The sequence below is a fragment of the Rhinatrema bivittatum genome, chromosome 4, assembly GCF_901001135.1.
Source record: "Rhinatrema bivittatum chromosome 4, aRhiBiv1.1, whole genome shotgun sequence".
NCBI lineage: Eukaryota > Metazoa > Chordata > Amphibia > Gymnophiona > Rhinatrematidae > Rhinatrema > Rhinatrema bivittatum.
This window is the reverse complement of record NC_042618.1, coordinates 389,802,136-389,827,061: the sequence shown is the minus strand read 5'-3', so window position 1 is coordinate 389,827,061 and position 24,926 is coordinate 389,802,136. Positions and strand designations below refer to the sequence as shown.

At 45.1% G+C, this 24,926-nt stretch overlaps 1 protein-coding gene across 1 annotated transcript; it reads left to right on the top strand.

Moving 5' to 3' along the window:
* The first annotated feature begins 765 nt into the window (after positions 1–765).
* On the top strand, positions 766–2,562 carry LOC115089417 (tigger transposable element-derived protein 1-like). The gene has a single exon (XM_029597509.1). It carries the CDS (start codon positions 766–768, stop codon positions 2,560–2,562), a length of 1,797 nt encoding a protein of 598 aa, XP_029453369.1.
* The last annotated feature ends 22,364 nt before the right edge of the window (positions 2,563–24,926 follow it).

The window sequence follows — 24,926 nt, the reverse complement described above, 5'->3', positions numbered from 1 at the left end:
CCCTATTTAAAGACTAGCTGTGTGTGTGCGCATGAGCCTAGGGAGGGGCGTAGTGCTGGTTGGGACGGCATTTCTCCGTGGGCCACGTGGAGAGGCCCAACGCAGAGCATCAGGAGCTGCAGCAGAGCCGGAGGCACCAGGGGCAGCCCGAAGACAGAGCAGGTGGCCCACAGCCGCCAGAGACGAGGGACCAGATGCTGGATTACTTTGAAAGAGGTGAGGGGGCTGAGCCGCGGGTTTGCTGCGGCTGGCGCGTATAACATAGGGTATATGTTTAGATCTTTAAGTCTATTGCCATATGCTTTAGAATGAAGACCACTGACCATTTTAGTAGCCACTCTTTGGACTGACTCCAATAGGTTTATATCCTTTTGAAGATGCAGTCTCTAGAATTGTACACAGAATTTCAAGTCTATGCTTATGAATTAATTCACAAAGAAAAATTCTACATTAAAACAGTACTAAACTATCTAATTTAATAGGGAATTAATTAAAACTACAGTGATACCTCGGTTCTCGAACGCCTTGACTTTCGACCAAATCGGTATTCGACCAGGAGATTCGAGAAACTTTTGTCTTGGAATCCGAACAAATATTTGGAACTCGAACTTCCGAGATGAGCCGAGTTGAGCCGAATGGCGTTCATTCGGCCCAGCGCGCCTTGCTTGCGTCATCAGTGTGAGTGCAGAGAGAGAGTCACGCTTTGTGGAGAGAGTCACGCTTTGTGGAGAGAGTCACGCTTTACACTGAATTTAACCCTTAGACATGGGTCCAAAGAAAGCCAGAAGTGGTAATGCAGACAAAGGTAAGCGGAAAGCTGTGAGAACAACTATTGAGCTGAAGAAAGAAATCATTGCCAAATATGAACAGGGCACACGTGTTTCGGATCTGTCTGCTGAGTATGGCATGCCAAAATCAACCATCTCTACTTTCCTTAAGAATAAAGCTGTTATAAAGGCTGCCAATGTTGCCAAAGGTGTAACGCTGATAACTAAGCAAAGGCCTCAGATAATGGAGGAAATGGAGAAGCTGCTCCTTATTTTCATTAAAGAAAAAGAGTTAGCAGGTGACAGCATCAATGAGGTCGTTATTTGTGAGAAAGCACTACAAATATTCAGTGATCTGAACAAAGAAACAGGTGAAGGTGCTTTCACGTTTAAAGCCAGCAGAGGTTGGTTTGAGAATTTCAGACATAGAAGTGGCATACATCGCGTCACTAGGCATGGGGAAGCAGCTAGTGCAAACCAGGAGGCTGCTAATAACTTCATTAAAGAATTTAGTGACTATGTCAAGGCAGAAGGGTTTGTTCCTGAGCAGGTGTTCAACTGCGATGAGACCGGATTATTCTGGAAAAAAATGCCAGCCAACACCTACATAACCAAAGAGGAGAAAGCGCTACCAGGGCACAAGCCTATGAAAGATAGGCTTATTCTTTTGTTTTGTGCAAATGCAAGTGGTGATTGCAAGGTAAAACCCTTGCTTGTCTACCATTCAGACAATCCCAGGCCATTCAAAAGGCACAATGTAATGAAGAGTAAATTGGCTGTGATGTGGCGGTCTAACACCAAAGCTTGGGTTACCAGACAATTCTTTACAGAGTGGGTGCGTGAAGTTTTTGCACCTCGAGTGAAGGAATACCTGGCAGAAAAAAAATTGCCTTTAAAATGTCTATTAGTGATGGACAATGCTCCTGCTCACCCCCCAGCTTTAGAGGAAGATCTAGTTGATGACTATAGCTTCATCAAAGTAAAATTCTTACCCCCCAATACAACCCCTATTCTGCAACCCATGGACCAACAGGTCATATCCAATTTCAAGAAATTGTACACAAAGGCCCTCTTCCGGAAGTGCTTTGAAGTGACAAATGACACACAGCTAACTCTGAGGGAATTTTGGAAAGAACACTTCAACATCCTAAATTGTATAAACTTGATTGACACTGCTTGGAGTAATGTCACTCATTGCACATTGTATGCGGCATGGCGAAAACTATGGCCCGAAAGGGACAGTGAGGGTTTAGAAGCTGAGTCAGCTCCTGTCGTTGATGAAGATGTTGCTGTGGTTGATGATATTGTGGCCATAGGAAAGACCATGGGCCTTGACATTCAACAAGATGACATCAACGAACTTGTGGAAGGTCACGCTGCTGAGTTAACCACCGAGGAACTGATGCACCTACAACAACAGCAGCAGAAGGATATGGTGGAAGAAATTTCTTCTGAAGAAGAGGAGAGAGTGGAGGATATTTCTAGTGGCCTTATTCATGAAATGTGTGCAAAATGGACAGAAATCGCAAACTTTGTTGAACAACATCACCCTGATAAAGTGGTAGCAAATAGAGCAGTTAACATTTTTAATGACAATGTTATGTCCACTTTCCGCAAAATTTCTGAAAGGAGAAAAAAACAGCAAAAAATTGAAAAATTCTTCCGTAAAGAAATCAGACAAGCAACTGCAGAGAAAGATTCTGATTCTCCTCAGCAAAAGATACAGAGAACAGAAACACCCGAAGAGCAGTTACCCTCTGTTTTTATTGAAGAGGACTCCCCTTCAAGACAATAAAGGTTGGTACAGGTACAGTAAATGAAACACAATTTACTGTACTTTACAGTACATTTTATTTTATTTTTTTTAATACATACTGTACACTTTTATTTCTTGTTGAGACTCATGTTTTTCTACATACAGTACTGTATTATATACAAATTAGGCCTATTGGGTTTCATTGCTTCGGTTCTCGAACAATTTGGTTCTCGACCGTCCTCCTGGAACGAATTATGTTCGAGAACCGAGGTATCACTGTATATGTTCCTAGCCAATTTTTAAATCTTCTAGGTTGGTTGACTTTGTAGTGGTGCCCTTTTGCTAAGTGTGGCCTTTTGCTAAGATTTAAGAGTAGGATATGGGCTGTGAATTGATGATGGCCCATTCTTGGTCTTTTGGCTGAGATTGAGAACATTTGCAATATGGAGGATGGAGAGTTAATGCCCTGTCACCCAGCCCCATTAGAGATGCTATTCTATTACAGCCATATCCATAGCAGGAAAATTAAACAACCTGTAAAACAAAACAAAACTGCTCAATGCTAAAATGTCTGTATAGTGTTTGCAAATCAGTCTTCTTCTGAGGTCATTACATAACACTTAGGGCCTGATTTACTAAAGGTTTTTTCTCAATTCGTATCTATGGGAAAAATGCTTAGTATATTTTACACTAAATAATGTCATCTTCTATGATCATATTTGGGAACTCTCCAGATTTGGAATTCTAAAGGAATTGTTGGGTGTCTAGGCAAACAACTGAAAATTCATGGCACTGCTGCTGAAGTGATCCATTGCAGAATCAGCCCATATGGGCCTCAGAAAAGGAAGTCACTTGGGCCCATGTGGGCAGGAAGAAGGAAGAATGTTAACAATATGAAGGAGCAGGGGAATGTTGGGAAACTGGTTGTAAGAAAGTTCAGAGTCAGTGTCGGCTGCAAGAAGGGGCAGAGGGAGCTTTGGCTTGCATAGCCATAAGAAAAAGGAGGAATCTCATTGGCCACATGGGCCTGAAAGAGGAGGCTTCTGCCTCTGTTGGCTTTGGAGTGGTGAGAATGAATAGCATGTATGTGGGAGAGAGAGAGAAGTGAGAATATGAGTGACCATAGGTGTAAGAGGGAGAGAAATGAGTATGTGTGAATGTGAGTGGGCATGTGCATGAGAGAGAGCATGTGTGTGGGCATGTCAGTGGACATGCGAAAATGTGAGTGGATATGATTGTGTGAGACAGTATGTGTGTGGGCAAGTGTTTATGATTGAGTATATGCATGGGAGACCATGTGTGTGAGTGGGCATGTATGAGTGTACATGTGTGTGTGGAAAAGGAAGAGAGAAATGAGAGTGTGTGTGAACTTGTTTGTGGGAGAGGGAGAGAGAGAGAGTGGTTGTGGGAATAAAAGGAGTAAGTGTAAGTGAGCATGTGATGAAAGTGTGTGTGTGTGTGTGTGTGTGTGTGTGTGTGGGTGTGAGTGTGTGGTAGAATGAGAGGAGTGTGAATGAGCATATGTGTGATAATGAGCATGTGTGTGCAAATGAGCATGAATGTGTGTGAGCAAGATTGTGAGAGTGAACATGTGAGTGTGTGCATATGAGAGAAGAAAAAGCTTGTGTACATACTGCCTCTTTCCAATTCATAACAATCTCAGTGTGACTGGAAATCAGAAGTTCCCAAGTATGTCTATAATATGACTTTCTAGTAGTAGGGATGTGCATTCATTTGAAACAAAATAGAAAATATCAGCATTTCCTATTTCATTTCATAACATTTTCAAATTGAAACAGAAGAATAACCAACACAATTTGTTGATTTACTTCTGTTTTGTTTTGAAAATTAAAAAAACAAAAACAACATAGCCCATAGTTTTCCCCTCCCAGGACTGACGAACTGGGGCTTCCAATTCCCATCTCAAATAAGATGAAACTGGGCTGCCCCAAAATGTCTTAGGGCCAAGAACCACCCAGCCCCTACTTACCCTATCTGTTAACCTCCAAATTTCAATGGCACGCTTTGGCTCAGAGACCGGCGCCATATTGTGACATCAAATGATGTCTTCTAAGGGCTGGTCAGTGCCATTTTCTTGTATGGTCATACAACATGCAGCCGTACAAAAAAATGGCAAAACTGGCCCTGAGAACTTGCCATTTCGATGTCATAATATGCCGCTGGTCTAAGGGCTGACCAGCACCATTTACATTCAGATGATCTGGGGCAAGAGGTGAAGAGGCATTCCTCCTGCCCCTCTGGAATGGTGAACCCCCATGAATGAGGTAAGTGGGGGCCGAGGTGTTTCCTGGCCCTAAGACTTTTTTGTGGGAGAGTGAAGGGGTATACTGGTATCTGAGGAGGCCTTATTTCATTTTTTTTCTTTTCTTTTTTTCTTTATTTGTAATGTTTATTTCACTTCTGTAATGGACAGAAACAAAATAAATATTAAACAAAATGATAACCATGGAAAAAGAAAAAAACCAAAAAGGAAAGAAAAAAGGAACAAAAATTTTTGGAGGCTGCACATCCCTAATTAACAGCAATTAAGGACCTAATTTAAATTTCAGGCAAGATGTCAGAAAAAAAAGGTGTACGTACGAACCCTGCAAGTCAGATTACAAATAACACACTTTAGGATTACGAGGTGAAATTTAAAAGCCCAGTACATGCCAAAATTGGGAGATGTATGCGCATGTAGGACAAACGCGCGCCCAGTGGATTTTAAAGCATGCCTACGTGTGTATGCATTTCCTGATGCACGAATATCCCACTTAGCTTCAAAAAGCGACATGGTGAAGGCATGGTTTGGGCAGAACATGGGCACATTCTGGGGTAGGACCAAGTGTGCGTAAATGCTTACACGCCTGGGTGCATGCCCAGGTCCAGTGCTGTGTAACTTTACTTCTGCTACAGAAGAGGTGGAAATTTAAAACCAGAATTAAAAACCAGCCTTCCCTGAGGGGTTTAAAGGGTTTGGGGTAACTGGGGGAGTGCAGGCTGTTAATCCAGGGGGATTTGAGGGACCAAGGTCGATACTGGGGGACTGGTGGACAGACTGGTGAAACCGGTCATGGTGTGGACCTGCACCGGTTATATAATTCCCCCACTTGCATGACTCATACTTAGATGGGTGTGGCTGTGCATGCCCAGTTAACATAGAAACATAGAAATGACGGCAGAAGAAGACCAATCGGCCCTTCCAGTCTGCCCAGCAAGCTTCACGCTTCTTTTTTCTCATACTTATCTGTTTCTCTTGGCTCTTAGTAACCTTTGGTTCTATTTTCCTTCCACCCCCACCATTAATGTAGAGAGCAGTGATGGAGCTGCATCCATGTGAAATATCAAGCTTGATTAGTTAGGGGTAGTAACCGCCGCAATAAGCAAGGAACACCCATACTTATGTGTTTACCCAGACTATGTTATTCAGCACTTATTGGTTGTTTTTCTTCTCCCCTGCCATTGAAGCAGAGAGCTATGCTGGATATGCGTGAAGTATTAGTTTTACTTCTCCCCTGCCGTTGAAGCAGAGAGCTATGCTGGATATGTGTGAAGTATGTTTTTCTTCTCCCCTACTGTTGAAGCAGAGAGCTATGCTGTATATGCATTGAAAGTGAAGTATGCATTGAAAGCCACATTAACTATCAACAAATATTGAATGCCTAATAATTGGTAATACCTATAGCCTTTGAACTCTCCGTTAATTTTACATACTCTTACCCTCCCCTGGGTTTTGTTTTTTTTTTATTTTGGAGATGGCAGCCCTCCATCCTTCCGCTCCGTGAAGGTGGAACACCAACCACTGGCCACTGGCATCCCGCTCTGTGAATGCCTCTGGGCATGCGTACAGTGTAGGCATGCCCAGACTGTTTTATAACATAGGACTTGTTATAAAATTGCCGCATCCCTGGGCGTACGCCAACACACATGTGGAAATTTGTGCCAGCGCACCCTTTTGAAGGTTACTGTCCTTGGTTTAAATTTTTTTGCAGCTTCTGGAATGGAAAAAAATACACAGAAAAAAAATTTTGTAAAGCACACTGGAACTTTTGTATGATTCTTAAATTTAGTACTTTTAGGAAAATTTTACAGGTGCAGGCACTGCACTCCTCCCGCCCCCAATCTTGCCTGAAACTTAAATCTGGACCCATAATTCATAAGATAGCTAACAATGAGATAAAACATGCCAAGAGCCTGAACGTCTGTTCATATGATTAAACAGTAGGGTCTTACTGATGAGGAACCTATCCATTTACCATTATGAATCCAAATATATAAAACAGTTTGAAATAGCTCTGTTAAAAATAATTTCTAACACAAAGGATGGTTAGGGAAGGAGAGATTATTTATCCATCAGTTATCTATGGTGCTAGTAAACTCAGGCACCAAAGTGACTTTCCTGCAAGATCACATGACCTACAACATGATAAATAGAAAGTGAAAGTTGTCCTGTTCTTTTGCTAGCCATCGCATATCAAATGTCACAACCTTTCAACAATCATGGTATCCAATGCTGAATTCAGGTATATCTTTGGGGAAGCGCTATTACTCCATTAAAACTTTGGTGCTCTCCTGAAAAAGATGCAGTGGTTCAGTCTTACTAGTATTTCCATGAGTAGAAACAGTGGGTGCCCTTTCTCTTCCCGATAATTTCAATTGGCCCCCTTCAGAATAAATTTCCTGAATTTAACACTGGTGCTGTGGCATACATGCTGGAAACAGTAATAAACATTAGTCTATTCAAAACAGAGATTATAAAGTGTGAATTAGATTGCTTTCCAGGTGTGTAAATTCCTTGACTCATTACTATATGTAAGAAACAAATATACAACCTAAGATCAAAACCTTAAGCATGAAAGCCTTCCAGACTTGGCTACAGTAATGGGAATATCAGAAAAGCAATGAGACTGGAAGTTAGCATCTAGGCAGTGACAGAAAAATGATGGCTCTGCATAATGTTTTAGCTTTAAAATGTGCTACTATACCATAGTCAACATAAATCATCTGGATAAGGAAGGCTATTCATAGTATGTTAGTGAGTGTACATGCTGAGGGAAATCTTGCTTTCAAGGTGCTGGGCAAATATGTTTGCCTGTCTTTGCTTGTTTTACAATAGGACATCCCATCTTTGTTGTCTGATAATGCTTCAGCTTCCTGGAGGAATCACAAAATGATTTGCTTTCTCAAGTTCAAGGTGGCCACCGTTAATATGCAGGGCACACAAATTAAAAGACAAGCACCCGTGAAATAAAACCAAGGGCTCTGCTTCTGAGGGATACCTAATGACATAATAAACAATGAAACCAGCAATTGGTTGATCTACCAATAGCAACAGGATACTAAGAAAACTTTAATCCTTTACTTCCATTTTTTTCTCATTATGGGATAGATTTTCAAATGTACGCCCGCTACCTGATTATAAAATCGGGGGTCCACGTGCACAAGGGGGTGCCCGCGGGCTTCCCTCCCAGGCCGCTCCAAAATCCTGCCTGTGAGGGCACTTCCCTTCTTCCTAAACTAACCTTCCCACCCCTTCCCCTAACCTTCCCCCCCCCACCCAGTCCTACTCTAACTCCCCTCCCAAATTGTTATTATACCTTTTGCGCTTGCCTGGAGGCAGGCACAATTTGCACGCGCTAGCAGCTTGCCGGCGCGGGATCCTCTGACACAGTGGCAAATGGCCGCTGTGCTGGAGACCTCTGGCCCCACCCCCGCCCCACCCCTTTTGTAAAGCCCCAGGACTTAGACACATAGGGCTTTGAAAATCCGATTTACGCATGTAGGGCTTTGAAAATACGGCCCTATGGATTTAGAAAAATATCCTTTGAGTTATTAAGGGATCTATACACTAAAGCTTAGCATGCACATTAAAAAGTGAATTTGAAAAGTATGACATGCACTGAAATTAGGAGATGCATAAATATGTTGGGCTTGTGCATGCTAAGCGAATTCTAAAAACTGCCCGGATATGTGTGTTCCTAGATGTGCCGCTGCGTGCACATCTAGGAACTTCTCAAAAATGGTCTGGCTCGGGCATAGGCGGCATAGGCTGCACATGGGTGTTTTGGGACTTTAATCAGAAATATGGGCATAATTACTTACATGATCCAGTGCGCACCAAGGCCCTCTGCCATTTAATTTTACTTCTGCTATGGATTGCGTGAAAGTAGAAAAAGGAAATTAATAGAGATGTGAATCGTGTCCTCGATCGTCTTAACGATCGATTTCGGCTGGGAGGGGGAGGGAATCGTATCGTCGCCGTTTGGGTGTTTAGAGTATCGTGAAAATCGTTAAAATCGTGAACCGGCACACTAAAACCCCCTAAAACCCACCTCTGACCCTTTAAATTAAATCCCCCACCCTCCCGAACCCCCCCCAAATGCCTTAAATTACCTGGGGGTCCAGCGGCGGTCCGTAGCTAAATCGGGGGAAGCGGGAGGGCAGGAAAACTGGCACACTAAAACCCCCTAAAACCCACCCCGACCCTTTAAATTAAATCCCCCACCCTCCTGAACCCCCCCCCCCCAAATGCCTTAAATTACCTGGGAGTCCAGCGGCGGTCCGGAACGGCCTCCTGCAATTGAATCGTGTTGTCTTCAGCCGGCGCCATTCTGCGCCGCCATTTTGCAAAAGATCAACTGCGCCGCCATTTTGCAAAAGATCGACTGCAGGAGGTCGTTCAGCGGGGGTCCGGAACCCCCGCTGAACGACCTCCTGCCGGCGCCATTTTCCGTACGGAAAACGATTCGCGGCAGGAAATCGCTCCCGGACCCCCGCTGGACCCCCAGGGACTTTTGGCCAGCTTGGGGGGGGGGGCCTCCTGACCCCCACAAGACTTGCCAAAAGTCCAGTGGGGGTCCGGAACGACCTCCTGCAGTCGAATCGTGTTGGTCTATGGCCGCTGCCATTTTGCGCCGCCATTTTGCAAAATGGCGGCGCAGAATGGCGCCGGCTGAAGACAACACGATTCAATTGCAGGAGACCGTTCCGGACCGCCGCTGGACCCCCAGGTAATTTAAGGCATTTGGGGGGGGGGGGTTCGGGAGGGTGGGGGATTTAATTTAAAGGGTCGGGGGTGGGTTTTAGGGTGTTTTAGTGTGCCGGTTTTCCTGCCCTCCCCCTTCCCCCGATTTACGATTTTTTGACGATAAATCGGGGGAATTGGTATTGTATCGTGGCCCTAACGATTTTTGACGATTTAAAATATATCGGACGATATTTTAAATCGTCAAAAAACGATTCACATCCCTAGAAATTAACAAACCATTTCAAAGGGGTTTAGAGGGGGTGTACAGGCTATCAAACTAGGGGTTTTGGAGGACCTAGCTGTTAACTGGGTGACCTGGGAACAAACTGGCTCAACTGGCAAATGCATTGGCCCGCATCCATTTAAAAATTTTCCCAGTTACACAGTTGAAGTGGGATTTGCATGCACAGGCATGTGTCTACTTAAAATTCAGCGCACATATGTGCACGGCCAGTCTATTTTATAACATGTGCATATATGTATGTATGTTATAAATAGCTGTGTCCCTGGGTGCGGATCGACAGATGTGCGCCCATGTGCACCTGTGTGATGGTTTAAAAGTTACCATGCCTGGCTGTTTAGCATGCACTAAAAATAGTATGCTGTGCACTAAGATGGTAACTTTTAAACAGCCACGCGCGTGTACAAGTATGCACGTATGACAGCTCGCAAGAATGGACATGGCCATTTTATAGTGTATGCATGTACATGTGTGCACCATTTTGTATGGATGTGTGCTTGTGTGCACAAATGATAGCTCTACCATGTAAGTGGGGGGATTTTATTCGATATGTGCACTGATGCAATAACCACTTTCCCCAGTCCGTTCCCAGTTCATGCAGGTAAAGACTCCCAACTTTCTAACCCCTCTAATTAATCTTCCTCACTTTTACCCTATTAGCCACACTGACTAGCCCTGATTTTTTTATTTTAAAACTTACACACCATCCATAGCAGAAGTAAAATTATGTGGTAGGGGATCCCGGCATGCACTTGTGCTTGTAAATACGCACACAATTCAAGTCACTTTCCCAGAACACCCATGTCCTGCCATGCTTCACCCAGACCACGCCCATTCCCTGCCACACCCATGCCCTGCCATGCTCCACTCAGACCACACCCATTCCCTGCCCCTTTTTAAACTTTTTGATTTGTGCACATATCAGGAGATACGCACGTACTCGGGTGCTTCTTAAAATTCACGTGGTGCGTGCTGGCCCAAGACACACTCGTATCTCCCAACTATGATGCACTTAGGGCTTTTAAAATTCACCTTTAATAGCTTAACATGCACACTAAACTGATCTGAAAAGACTGGTGTATTTCATACATTTAAATTAAAGAAATATATACACACATTTGACTTTAGAGGACTCTTGCTAAACAAAATGCTGTACTCTTCTCCTTGAGCTATTAAGCTGACATTTGCTATGGCCTAAAATTTAACCTTTGTCTTGGATTACATGTTAAGGGGTAGATTTTTAAAGTTATGCGTGGGCATAGATTTGTTCTCGCAACCTGGTGCGAATAAACCTAAGCCCAATTTTATAACATGTGTGCGCTGCCGCGCGCATTTTATAAAATCCAAGGTCAGCGCGTGCAGGGGGGTGCACAATTGTGCAACCTGCGTGCACCGAGCCAAGCAGCCTGCCTCCGTTCCCTTCGAGGCCGCTCTGAAATCGGAGCGGCCTCAGAGGAAACTTTTTTCCGGCCCCCCCCACCTTCCCCTTCCTTCCCCTACCTAACCCACCCCCCAGCCCTAACTAAATCCCCCTTACCTTTGTTCAGAAAGTTACGCCTGCCCGAGGCAAGCGTAACTTCCAGGGTCGGGGCCGGCACCACGTCCACGGCCCCGACCCTGGAACGTCCCAAATGCTACGCTACCCCCGACATGCTCCCGACATGCCCCCCAAGCAAAACCCCGGGACTTACACGCGTCCCGGTGCTTTGTGCGCACCGGCGGCCTATACAACATAGGCGCGCCAGCACGCAGGGCTTTTAAAATCTGCCCCTAACTGTTCAGCTGGCAAGTGATTGAAAGGATTCAGCTAACAGGAAACATTAGGGATTGCTGATGGAGGAAACAGGGATGTAAAAATAGCTAATGTTGAACCTCCAAACTGAGAACCTAAATAAAAGTTTGATATGAAGATAGAGACCATCATAAAGCTGGACTGTATGAGTAAACAGTGTACTTTTGTTCGCACCAGGCGCGAACAAAAGTACGCTGGATTTTATAAGATACGCGCATAGCCGCGCGTATCATAAAATCCGGGGTCGGCGTGCGCAAGGGGGTGTACATTTGTGCAACCTGCGCACGCAGAGCCCGGCGCACATTGCCTGTTCCCTCCAAAATCAGAGCGGCCTCGGAGGGAACTTTCCTTCGCCCTCCCCCCACCTTCCCCTCCCTTCCCCTACCTATCCCACCCCCCCGGCCCTATCTAACCCCCCCTACCTTTGTTGTCAGATTTACGCCTGCTTTCAGCAGGCGTAAATCTACGCGCGCCAGCGGGCTTCTGGCACGCCATCACCCGACCCGGGGGCTGGTCCGGAGGCCTCGACCACGCCCCTGGGCCAGCGCCACACCCCTGTCCCACCCCAAACCGCCCCCTGACCCCCATCCCGCCCTGGACATGCCCCCTCCCTGCCCCTTTTACGAAGCCCCGGGACTAACGCGCGTCCCGGGGCTCTGCGCGCGCCGGCAGCCTATGCAAAATATGTGCGCCGGCGCGCGAGGGCCCTGCGCGCGTAAATCCAGCCAGATTTACATGCGCAGGGCATTTAAAATCCGGCCCTTTGTGTTTCAAATACTATTGCTTTTTCACTTGAGACCCAAAAACAATGTACTTATCTTTCAAAACATGAAAAACATATTGAATACTGAACAGATATGATTTTATGTGTAATAAATTGTGAATGTGAAAGATGTAATCCGCCTTGAAGAGATGGATTTGGTGGAATATAAAGTGAATAAATAAACTGTCTTAATGTCCAAAGGTCTGTGAAATGCCGTTATGATTAGGGATGTGAATCGTTTTCCATATCGTCTTAACGATAGAAATCGTGTGGCAGGGCAAGAAAATCGTCTTAGGCACGATTTTTTAGTTAAAAAATCGTTAAAAATCGTTTTTTCCGATTAGTGCGCACTAACTCGAGTTAGTGCGCACTAACTGGGAGTTAGTGCGCACTAACTGAAAATGATACAATTTGACACTTTTCAGGTCAGTTAAGGTCAGTTTAGGAATGAATATGTATTCCTATTGGCTGCCCTCTTATTTATTCATGTTACCAAGTTTCCTACTGACAGTATATGGGGGATGGGAAATGGAAACAGTTGGTAGCTTGACAAAACAAGTAATGTGATCAGTCAATGTGACTAGAACTTGTGCCCTAACCCTGATACCAGGGGTATTGTGATCTTCCTGCACACAGTGCCCTATCCCTATTAATACCAGGAGTGTTGTGATCTTCCTGCACACAGTACCCTATCCCTAATACCAGGGGTGTTGTGATCTTCCTGCACACAGTGCCCTATTCCTGATACTGGGGGTGTTGTGATCTTCCTGCACACAGTGCCCTATTCCTGATACCGGGGGTGTTGTGATCTTCTTGCACACATCCCGATATCAGGGATAGGGCACTGCATGCAGGAAGATCACAACACTCCTGGTATTAATAGGGATAGGGCACTGCATGCAGGAAGATCACAACACTCCTGGTATTAATAGGGATAGGGCACTGCATGCAGGAAGATCACAACACCCCTGGTATCAGGGATAGGGCACTGTGTGCAGGAAGATCACAATACCCCAGAGGAGTGAGGGTCAGGCAGCTCCCCCCTGTCTGTGAAGCCAGCCTCTCACTAGTAATGCAGGGAGGGAGCTGTCTCAGACTTCACCATCCTCCCCCCCCCCCCCTTACCCACACACCATTCACTAGCTGGGACATGGGGGAAGTCAGGAGTGAGGGTCAGGCAGCTCCCCCCTGTCTGTGAAGCCAGCCTCTCACTAGTAATGCAGGGAGGGAGCTGTCTCAAACTTCACCATCCACCCCCCCCCCCTCACCCACACACCATTCACTAGCTGGGACATGGGGGAAGTCAGAAGTGAGGGACAGGCAGCTCCCCCCTGTCTGTGAAGCCAGCCTCTCACTAGTAATGCAGGGAGGGAGCTGTCTCAGACTTCACCATCCTCCCCCCCCCCCTCACCCACACACCATTCACTAGCTGGGACATGGGGGAAGTCAGGAGTGAGGGTCAGGCAGCTCCCCCCTGTCTGTGAAGCCAGCCTCTCACTAGTAATGCAGGGAGGGAGCTGTCTCAGACTTCACCATCCTCCCCCCCCCCCTCACCCACACACCATTCACTAGCTGGGACATGGGGGAAGTCAGGAGTGAGGTTCAGGCAGCTCCCCCCTGTCTGTGAAGCCAGCCTCTCACTAGTAATGCAGGGAGGGAGCTGTCTCAGACTTCACCATCCTCCCCCCCCCCCCTCACCCACACACCATTCACTAGCTGGGACATGGGGGAAGTCAGGAGTGAGGGTCAGGCAGCTCCCCCCTGTCTGTGAAGCCAGCCTCTCACTAGTAATGCAGGGAGGGAGCTGTCTCAGACTGGTATCAGGGTTAGGGCACTGTGTGCAGGAAGATCACAACACTCCTGGTATTAATAGGGATAGGGCACTGTAAGAGATGACTGTAGTAGATTGAATAAAGATCTGATGTTTCTGCTCTCCTCACACCAAACAAAAACAACACACAAGCAGAGAAGCCCTTCTTACAAAGCTGAGCTAGTGAGTTAAGTAGGAGGAAAAGTAAACATACTGGTGCCAGTGTGGCTACTTAAAAAATACACTTACCAACAATCAATTACATATATTTGAACTGTGTACAGTTCCAGCCAGGACCACCTTTCTAAAATGCACAGTGATTGGCAAATTCAACATGCACTAGCATTTCAGGTGCCTGCTAACAAAAATAATAAACAAACAAGTTCTAGTCACGTGAGTGCTGATCATTACATTACTTTTTTTGTCAAGCTTCCAACTGTTTCCATTTCACATCCCCCCAACCATATTGGTAACATCAACCATATTGGTAACATCAACGGCCAACTACCTATAAATCACTCATCCCTATCATGATTTCCCCCCTTACACAGACACTAGGCCTGGCTCTTTTCTCTCTGATTTTATTCAACGCTCAATCCCTTACCAAAAAAACACTAATACTTAATGACCTTCTACTGGACACCAAACCCGACCTCTGTGCAATTACTGAAACTTGGCTTAAACAGACGGACACCGCACTAATAAACCAACTTCCTACGGAATCCCATGACTTCTTCTCTATTCCCAGACAGAAAAGAAAGGGTGGGGGTATTCTCCTTGCAGCCAAAAAAGAGCTGAGACTTACTCAATTCCCAATTCATTCTCCCACAAAAATTGAAGCCGGATTTTTCAAATCTGACCAGCTACAAATCATTCTAGTCTACGCCCCTCCGGGACTGCTGGAATCAGATGCCTCCCCCATTCTAGAAATAATAGCTACTAACCTAAATCTTGCGGTTCCAGCCATCATTTTGGGAGACTTCAACTTACATGTTGATGACCCCTCTCCATCTACAAACTGTGAAACTTTCCTAAATGCAATGACCGCCATGGGATTCAAGCAGATAATCAACAACCCTACTCACAGAGCAGGACACACTTTGGATCTCATTTTTGTAAACTCAGGCATCGCGTACTCAGCACCCCCCATATGCAAAATAGTCCCCTGGTCAGACCATGCTTTAATTTCTACCACTTTTTCGCTGGCACAATCTAACATCAAACAAGATCTTCAACCTCAATTTACTTACAGAAACCTATGTTCATCAGATGAACTTCACGAACACCTTGTCCTAGAACTCCCTCACATAGACACTTCCACTCCCAACACGGCTCTCCACTCATGGTCCAACATCACAGAATCGGCAGCTAATAAACTCTGCCCACTGGCAACAAAAAAACCTAAACATAATGCCGCCAGAAGACAACCCTGGTTTAATGACCAACTACAAAAACTCAAGCTTTCACTGAGACAAAAAGAAAATAAATGGCGTAAAGCACCATCACCGACCTCCCTCTCAGCTTACAGACTTGCTCTTCACATCTACAAGAGTGCCACACTAAAAACAAAAAGGGACTACTACGCTCACAAGATACATCACCTCATCTTCGATTCAAAAGCCCTCTTTACTTACGTCTCGAACTTAACTCAACCCAATTCTCCGGACATACCACTCAACCAAGCGCACGAAAAAGCTGAGGAGCTGGCCATCTTCTTCAGTAACAAAATTTCCAACCTGCAATCTCAACTAAAAACGAATACCCTAGCCCCACCCAGCACATTCAGCCATCACTGCAATGACATTGCTATACAAGCCTTCGAACCCATTGCAATATCAGAGACCAAGTTAGTATTGAAGAGAATGAAACCATCATCCCACCCATTTGACCAGATCCCTCCCAAACTACTGCTGCTAATTCCAGATACCATCGCCAAAACCCTAACTGACATTATCAATTGTTCCTTAGCCCAAGGAATTTATCCAGACGACCTGAAAGTTGCTTCTATCAAACCCTTATTAAAAAAACCGAACCTTAATCCTAAAGATCCATCCAACTTCCGCCCAATATCCAACCTTCCTTTTATAGCCAAGGTTACAGAAAAATTAGTCAACACCAGATTATCAGAATACCTCGAAGACAACAACATATTATTCCCCACTCAATACGGCTTCCGAAAATCTTTAAGTACAGAATCACTTCTCATATCTCTGACAGATTACATCATCATGGGCCTCGATAAAGGTCACGCATACTTGCTGATACTCCTCGACCTATCGGCGGCCTTTGACACCGTGAATCACTCCCTTCTCCTAAATCAACTAGCGAACATCGGAATTACAGGCTCTGCTCTTGCCTGGTTCAAATCATTCTTGGGAAACAGAGGATATAAAGTCAAAATACATAACAAAGAATCCCAGTTTTACCCTTCTTCGCTAGGTGTTCCACAGGGCTCCTCTCTCTCCCCCACGCTTTTTAACATTTACCTCCTACCCCTATGTCAACTATTAACTAATCTTAACCTCAAATACTTTCTATACGCAGATGACATCCAGATTGTCATCCCTATCAAAGAATCCCTTACAAAAACTATCAAAATCTGGGAATACTGTCTTCAAAATATTGACAACCTCCTCTCCAGCCTAAATCTAATCTTAAATTCCGCTAAAACCGAAGTCCTCATAATTTCCCCTGAAAACAGTAACCTCACCTCAAATCCTCCAACCGGCTTTCAAACTTCACATGTAAGAGACCTAGGAGCCATTATCGACAATCGGCTAAATCTAAAATCTTTTATTAATCAAACCACGAAGGACTGCTTTTATAAATTACACGTCTTAAAAAGAATCAAACCACTTTTCCATTTCCACGATTACAGAACAGTTTTGCAATCAATAATCTTCTCTAAGTTAGATTATTGCAATTCTATTCTATTAGGTCTCCCGTCTTCTCATACTAAACCTCTTCAGATGGTTCAGAACACGGCGGCCAGAATTTTGACAAACACAAGAAGAAGAGACCACATATCTCCGATTCTCAAAGACTTACATTGGCTGCCAGTGCACTATAGAATCTTATATAAATCCATTACTACCATCTACAAAGCATTCCATCAACTCTCTCCGCTTAACCTCCAAATACCATTTAAAAAACATACCTCCATTAGACCTATCAGAGAGTCCTACAGAGACTCATTACAGGCGCCTCCTGCAAAAACCTTTAACCATAGGACTCTCAGAGACAGGGCTTTCTCTACAGCAGGACCTACCTTGTGGAATTCTATACCACCAGAACTGAGACAGGAACCTTGCCTCCCCACTTTCAGAAAAAGACTTAAAACCTGGCTATTCTTGAAAGCCTTTCCAGACACCAACTGAACCCACTCTCAACTTAAGCAACCAAGAACTCCCGTCAGAGTAATCAACAACCTTTGACATCTCAATAATGTTCTCTCTTTTTTAATGAGGCAGGTTTATTTACCTTGGTTCTATTTACCTTGGTCATTCTTTTGTTATCTCAGTGTTAATCTCTCTTTTGCCTTCTCTTCATTCCAAGTTACATTTTATCCCTGTTTTATTGTAACTGCTACCTTATTCTTCTATCACATGTTAATGTTTTTAAGTTATTAAGTATTTATTCTGTTGTCACACCTTGTTATTTGTAAACCGGCATGATGCTACTCCCATCGCGAATGCCGGTATATAAGAAATTTAAATAAATAAAATAAATAAATAATAGATAAGAGCACAGCCAGCCAATAGGAATACATACATACATATTCATTCCTAAGTGACCTTTACTGACCTGGGAAGTGTGAACACTTTGTTTCATTTTCTGTTGGTGTTCGTTAGTTTCCAGTTCCATTTCCCATCCCCCCAACCATCACCTCAGTGGTAACCTTGGTAACATCAATAGATAAGAGGGCAGCCAGCCAATAGGAACACATATTCATTCCTAACTGACCTTCAGTGACCTGGAAAGTGTTTATTTGTATCATTTTCAGTTAGTGCACACTAACTCGAGTTAGTGCGCACTAACGGGGAGTTAGTGCGCACTAACTCGAGTTAGTGCGCACTAACACGATTTAACGATTTTTAACGATAAATCGTTAGAATTTCTATTGTATCGTGTTCTATAACGATTTAAGACGATATAAACATTATCGGACGATAATTTTAATCGTTGAAAAACGATTCACATCCCTAGTTATGATTACTGAATGTCTCAAGCTAAAAACAAAGAAAGGATCCCTTCTTCACATCCATGAATCTTGACATCACTGTAATGTTTCGTAAAGGCTTTCTTCATCATGGGCTGTGCTACTATTTTGAATGTGGTTCAGCATTACCTGTACACAGGATACAGACTCATCGTTATCAATGTCTAAAGGCAACATAATAATGTAACAACTGGTATCACTAAAAAATCCTTCACTTTGTTATGGCTCTGGTCCAGGCAGAGTGTAGGGGACACCACCCCCAGAGTGGCATGGGACAGCAGGGCAAAGCTCGGGCCAGTCTTCTGCCTAACCAGCCCCCTGTCCCAAAGGTTGAGCCAGGGGTTCTGGGGACCAGTAAGTCTCCATGGTGGTGGACCAACATAGTGAGTCCGGTGCAAGGCTTGGACAGGTTGATAAGTTTCAAGCAAGACCTGGACAGGCTGGTAAGGCTGGAGCAAGGCTTGGACAGGAACAACGTGCAGGTAAAGCTGGACCTGAGACTTAGACAGGAACAGTGTGCAGGTAAGGCTGAAACTGAGGCTTCATCCAGAACAGAGTGTAGGTAAGGCAGGAACTGAGGCTGGGACAGGAACAGACTAAAACAGGACAGGACAGGGCAAGACAAGGACAACACAGAACGTGGAACATAAAGGTCCGAAGACAGAGATGCAGGAAAGCCCTGAGGAGCAAGACAAGGAGATGCCTAGAGGCCATAGAGCAAGGAAAGGCTTAGATAAGCTAGAGGTCAGGGGAAAGAAAGCCTGGATAGGCCACAAGACAAGACTAGGACCAAGAAGCCCAGATGGCCACAAGGCAAGACAAGGATAGGCCTGGGTAGGCTACAAAGCAATAGTGGCTAGGGCAAGGAGCCAAGGGCTATCTTGGGTTTGGTAAGGGCTGGAATTTGGGTGTGGTGCAGGCAGGAAGGAGGAGCTTGGTCAGCCTGGAGTGTATGCTTGTTGAGGTCCCCTGGTGGAGAGGAGACTGTAAGACAGGCTGAGTTTTAGACTAGGGATGAAATGGTGAGAACAGTTCTGAGCGGGGCTCACCAGAGGCCTCTGCTGATAGGGAGCTGCCATAGTCAGGATATGGTGAGGCTGCTTAGCAGCTGAAATCGTAACACTCTTGCTACTTGCTTCACTAATAAAAGGAAGAATTGTCTATATAAAAAAGAGAGAAAACAATGTAAAAGATTCCATTCATTCTGCTCATTTAATCCAGAGGGTGAAACACTGTTCAATTTGTGTATCCAAAACTGCTCTTGTTTGTTTAATGTCTCCACATGGTCATCTCCTCTATTGCATGGAAGCACTATATTAATAACAGTCCATTTAAGTTCTGTAAATAAATGCCCACATTGTATAAAATGTTGTATTAAAAGTGCTTGAAGTTTACCTGTGTTTTATGCAACTTTTGTGTTCTATCAACAGGGTTTTTATTTTACTCTGAGTGCATCCTATATATATGTATGGACAAGTGCACTGAATGACATAAATCATGTGAAAAAATTGGATGGATGGATAAGACATGCTAATGTTTCTTGATTATCTTGGTCACCAAATAAGATAGATTTGAATTTTGCAAAACACAAACTATGCGACCAAAAGATTTATTTGCCTGATATTCAAATAGATCTTTCCTACTATTTTTTTTTTCCTTAAAGGAAATAGGAATGCTACAGAAGGAAATGTTGAGGTAGGTGTAGAGCTGGCGACAATGAAGAGATGAGAAGGAGAGAGCAAGAGATAGAGGCCAGAGACAAGAGACATCAATATATATTTGAACATTTCCAAAATGATTATGAGACACTTTGTACAATGCTTATATGTTTAAGTGGCCCCAGATGCAGACAGTACATGTCAAAACACTGGTAATGTCAGGTTCCAGCCACTGGGCCAGATTTTGTAACCTTCACGCGGGCGTAGATTTGTGCAGCGCACAAATCTACACCCGATTTTATAACATGCTTGCGCAGCCGCACACATGTTATAAAATCCAGGGTGGGTGCGTGCAAGGGGGTGCACACTTGTGCACCTTGCGTGTGCCGAGCCCTAGGGGAGCCCCAATGGCTTTCCATTTCCCTCCAAGGCCTTCCGCCCCCCTCCCCCTTCTTCCCCTCCCTTCCCCTATCTAACCCGCCCCCTAGCCCCATCTAAATCCCCCCACCTAAAAATTGTTAGTGCACTCTAACGGAGTTTAGTGCGCACTAAACCGAAATTCATGTCTCCCCAAATTTTAAAAGCCCGAATCGCAGGAAACTGAAATTTCCCGCGGTGGCCAAAGCACACTCCTATTGGAAAAGGGGTCCAGCGCCTTTCTGGGTGCTAGCTCCATAACTGTGTTAGAGTTTTGGATAATTTTGCCTTTTTGAGGATTTCTTCTTGTGAGAGCCCTGGTACACCTGGCTGGAGGATTTTGAAGTATTCAACAGTTAGGTTACATCAGTGGGTAGGGAGGACTCCAGTGCTCTCCAGCCCTCACAGAGGTGAGCCACTGTAGAAAGGGTCTGGTTATTTTTGCCTTTTTTGTGAAGATTTTCTCTGAGTTTCCAGGAGGAAGTTTGTGGTCACCCTTCCTTTCTGAAGAGGGGACATCTATAGACAGATGCTTGTTCCCTGTTTCTGGACTTTTACTAAGAATGACCTGAGTTTGTCAAATGAAGAGGAAAACTATGAATAAGACCTACAATTCTTCTTTGAGGACACCCGTCTGGAGTCTTCACCCTGGGAGAGAGAAACTTTGGGGAGACCATGCAAAGACTGTAATCAATTTTGCCCTCAGTATTTTTGGAAGGATTTTCCATCCAAACTAAGCATACCCTTCCCAACTGGGGACCTTGCTTTTTCCAAGTTCTGGAGGATGAAAGTTTCACTGCCCAATACAGAGAGACACTTGCACAGATAAATTAGAAAACTATAAATTTCACCTTTTCAAGACAAGATCTGATGTGGATGAGTCATTTCTACATTTTAAAAATTCTGACACTCATTCTGAAATTCCAGTGTATTTTGTTGGCATTCACATCCTTTAAAGTTGAAAAAGAAATATTATCTCTGTAAACCACCTGGGGTGGGTTCTTCTCACTGCTAATGTCATGGTTTGAATGATGGTAAGGTTAAAAAGGTTTCTGCTAATTTGTCACAATGAGGAATACACCAGGTGTCATTAAGGTTAAGTTTACAATGAGAGATAATAAATGGAAACACTTTCACCAAAGAAATCAATTTTTATTTAGAAAAAGAAACTGGCATGAGAGGACATGAATTTCAGCAGATGAAATATTCAAAGAAACAGATTGTCAATAACAATTCAACTTATGCATCAGCATTTACAGCCCAATTTTTAATGGTCTGCGCATGTAAACTACAGGGGTTACGTGTGGCTGGGCCTTGAGCGTGCTGCGTGCATTTTAAAAGGGGCCTAGCCACTCGCGTAACCCCTGTTATGCGCACAAGAGCCAGGTCTCATCAGGGGGGCAGTCCGGGGGGCGGGGAGGAGTGGGGAGGGGGCGGGGCAGGGCTGAGCTAGAGGCCATTTGCAGCAGCAAAATGTAAGTTTTAAAAATGGGGGGACCTAGGATAAGGATGGGGGTGGGTAGGAGAGGGAAAGGGGAAGAGAGGTTAGGGTAGGGGGTAGGGAAGTTCCCTCCCAGTCTGCTCCTTAATTGGAGCAGACTGGGAGGGAACTGGGGAAGTCCGACGATGTGTCATTGTGCAAATTAGCAACATTCTACCCCCCTTTCACGTCAACCGGGATTTTTAGGCACAAGACACTTTCTCATTAAAAATCAATCAGGGTCTTATCTAAGTCATACTATTGTACCAGCCCTTATTGAAAGTTTAATCATCCTCTTGTTGGACACTAGCTGATTAATTACTAAATTCACCTGTAAATTTAAAGTACTCTCATTCCAACTCCCTTAGTATCCTAAACTTAACTAGGAACTCAATAAAACTAAGATGAAGGCAGCAGTCCACCAGCAAGAGGGGGGATTTCCAGTCTTTTGCATTGAGTGTCACATGTATGATTTTTTACCCGCCGGTGAGAGATTGTATGTGTGCACTCGATGCAAAGAGCTTCTGGCTCTCAGGGAACAATCCGATCTCTGGAGGCTAGCGTAGCAGACTTGGAGGAGCTGAGGGAGACAGAGAGGTACATTGACAAGACCTTCAGGAACATAGGAGCCAAGTCCCAAATCCATTCTGGCAGCCCCAGTGCTGCCTTGTATCAGAAAGGTCTCCCAGTAGGAGAACATCACCCTGGTGTAGCAGGAAGTGATCCTGTAGCAAGGACCTGCTCTCCAGGTGATGTATTGTCCTCTCGCACTGAGGACAAACCTCCCAGGGCTACTGCCCAGGAGGAAAGGGTTAGACCGCCTGGTAATTTGCCTGCCTGGTGCGAAGGTGGCAGACCTCACGCGTCATCTAGATAGGATTATAGACAGTGCTGGGGAGGAGCCAGCTGTCGTGGTACATGTGGGCACCAACGACATAGGAAAATGTGGGAGAGAGGTTCTGGAAGCCAAATTTAGGATTTTAGGTAGGAAGCTGAAATCCAGAACCTCCAGGGTGGCATTCTCTGAAATGCTTCCTGTTCCACGTGCAGGTCCCCAGAGGCAGGCAGAGCTCCAGAGTTTCAATGCGTGGATGAGACGATGGTGCAGGGAAGAGGGATTCAGCTTTGTAAGGAACTGGGGAAACTTTTGGGGAAAGGGGAGACTTTTCCGAAAGGATGGGCTCCACCTTAAAAAGAGTGGAACCAAGCTGCTGGCACTAACTTTCAAAAAGGAGATAGAACAGCTTTTAAACTAGAACAAGGGGGAAAGCCGACAGTCACTCAGCAGTGCACGGTTCGGAGAAATGTATCCTTGAAGGATACTAATGAAAAAGGAGAGTTAGGGCATCCCAACAGAAAGGTTCCATTAAAAGCAAACATAGTTCATATGCCTATATGTAAAAAATCACCAAAGCTAATGATTTCCAAATTATCCCAAACAACTGAAAAGCAGGTTGTTAAAACAAGCAAAAAACACACTTTGAAATGTCTGCATTGTTGCGGTTCCAGTCGCGAGGAGCGCGACCGGCCCCCTTACCTCGTCTCGGCTCCAGCTCGGGGGGGACAGCAGGGTTCGCGAATCCGCCACTGTGGTCCCATGAGGGAGACGCCGTCGGTAGTGAGAGGCCCGCCTCTAGGGCTCGCGCATGCGCAGAGAGAGCCCTTTTGAAGGGCCTCTGGCGCGAAGAGCCGGCCCCACCCACGGAATGACGTCAGTTGCCAAGGGACATTTAAACTCGGCATCTGAGAGGGTTCTTTGCCTTGCAACATGGTCGCTCTGCTGAGTCTCTAGTTGCTGTTCCTGCCTGCTCGCCCCGGACCCCTGCCTGCTTGCCTGCCTGCCTACCCAGTTGTCCTGTTTCCTGCCTGCCTGCCTCCTTGCCAGCCCATCCTTGCCTCAGGTCCCTACTCGTTGGATTCCTGCTGCCTGCCTTGACTCCAGTTCATGACTCCGCTTCTGATTCCTGCTGCCTGCCTTGACTCCGGTTCGTGACTCCGCTTCTGATTCCTGCTGCCTGCCTTGACTCCGGTTCGTGCCTCCGTTTCCGATTCCTGCTGCCTGCCTTGACTCCGGTCTGTTTCATCGTGTCTGATTCTCGCTGCCTGCCTCGACCTCTGTCCATCCAGTTCCTGGTCCGCTCCTGATCCCCTGCACGCCAGACATTCTCCTAAGTCCCAGCGGTCCGGGTCCCTACGGCTCCTCCTGGGGGCACCGCGGACTTCCAAGGCGAAGACACCTAAGTCCTAGCGACCTGGGCTCCAACAGCTCCTCTGGGGGGGTCACGGGTTTCCAGGTGAAGACTCGGACCCTTCAGCGTGTGTTTGCCTTCTTAGACTTCTGGCCAATGCCAGAAGTCTAAGAAGTAAGATGGGAGAGTTAGAGTGTATAGCAGCAAATGATGAGATTGACATAATTGGCATCACAGAGACTTGGTGGAAGGAGGATAACCAATGGGACAGTGCTATATCAGGGTACAAAATATATCGCAATGTAAGGGAGGATCAACTTGGAGGGGGTGTGGCACTTTAGGTACGGGAGGGTATAGAGTCCAACAGGATAAAGATCTTACAAGCTAGTAAATGCTCAGTAGAATCTATATGGGTAGAAATCCCATGTGTGTTGGGTAAGAGTATAGTGATAGGAGTATATTACCGTCCACCTGGACAAAATGGTCAGACAGATGATGAAATGCTAAAAGAAAGCAGGGAAGCAAACCAATTTGGCAGTGCAATAATAATGGGAGATTTCAATTACTCTAATATTCCCTGGGTAAATGTAACATCAGGACTTGCTAGAGACATAAAGTTCCTGGATGTAATAAAGGATTGCTTCATGGAGCAATTGGTTCAGGAACCAACAAGAGAGGGAGCTATTTTAGATTTAATTCTTAGTGGAATGCAAGATTCGGTGAGAGAAGTAACAGTGGTAGGGATGTGAATCGTTTTTGAACGATTAAAATTATCGTTAGATAATTTTAAAATCGTCCAAAATCATT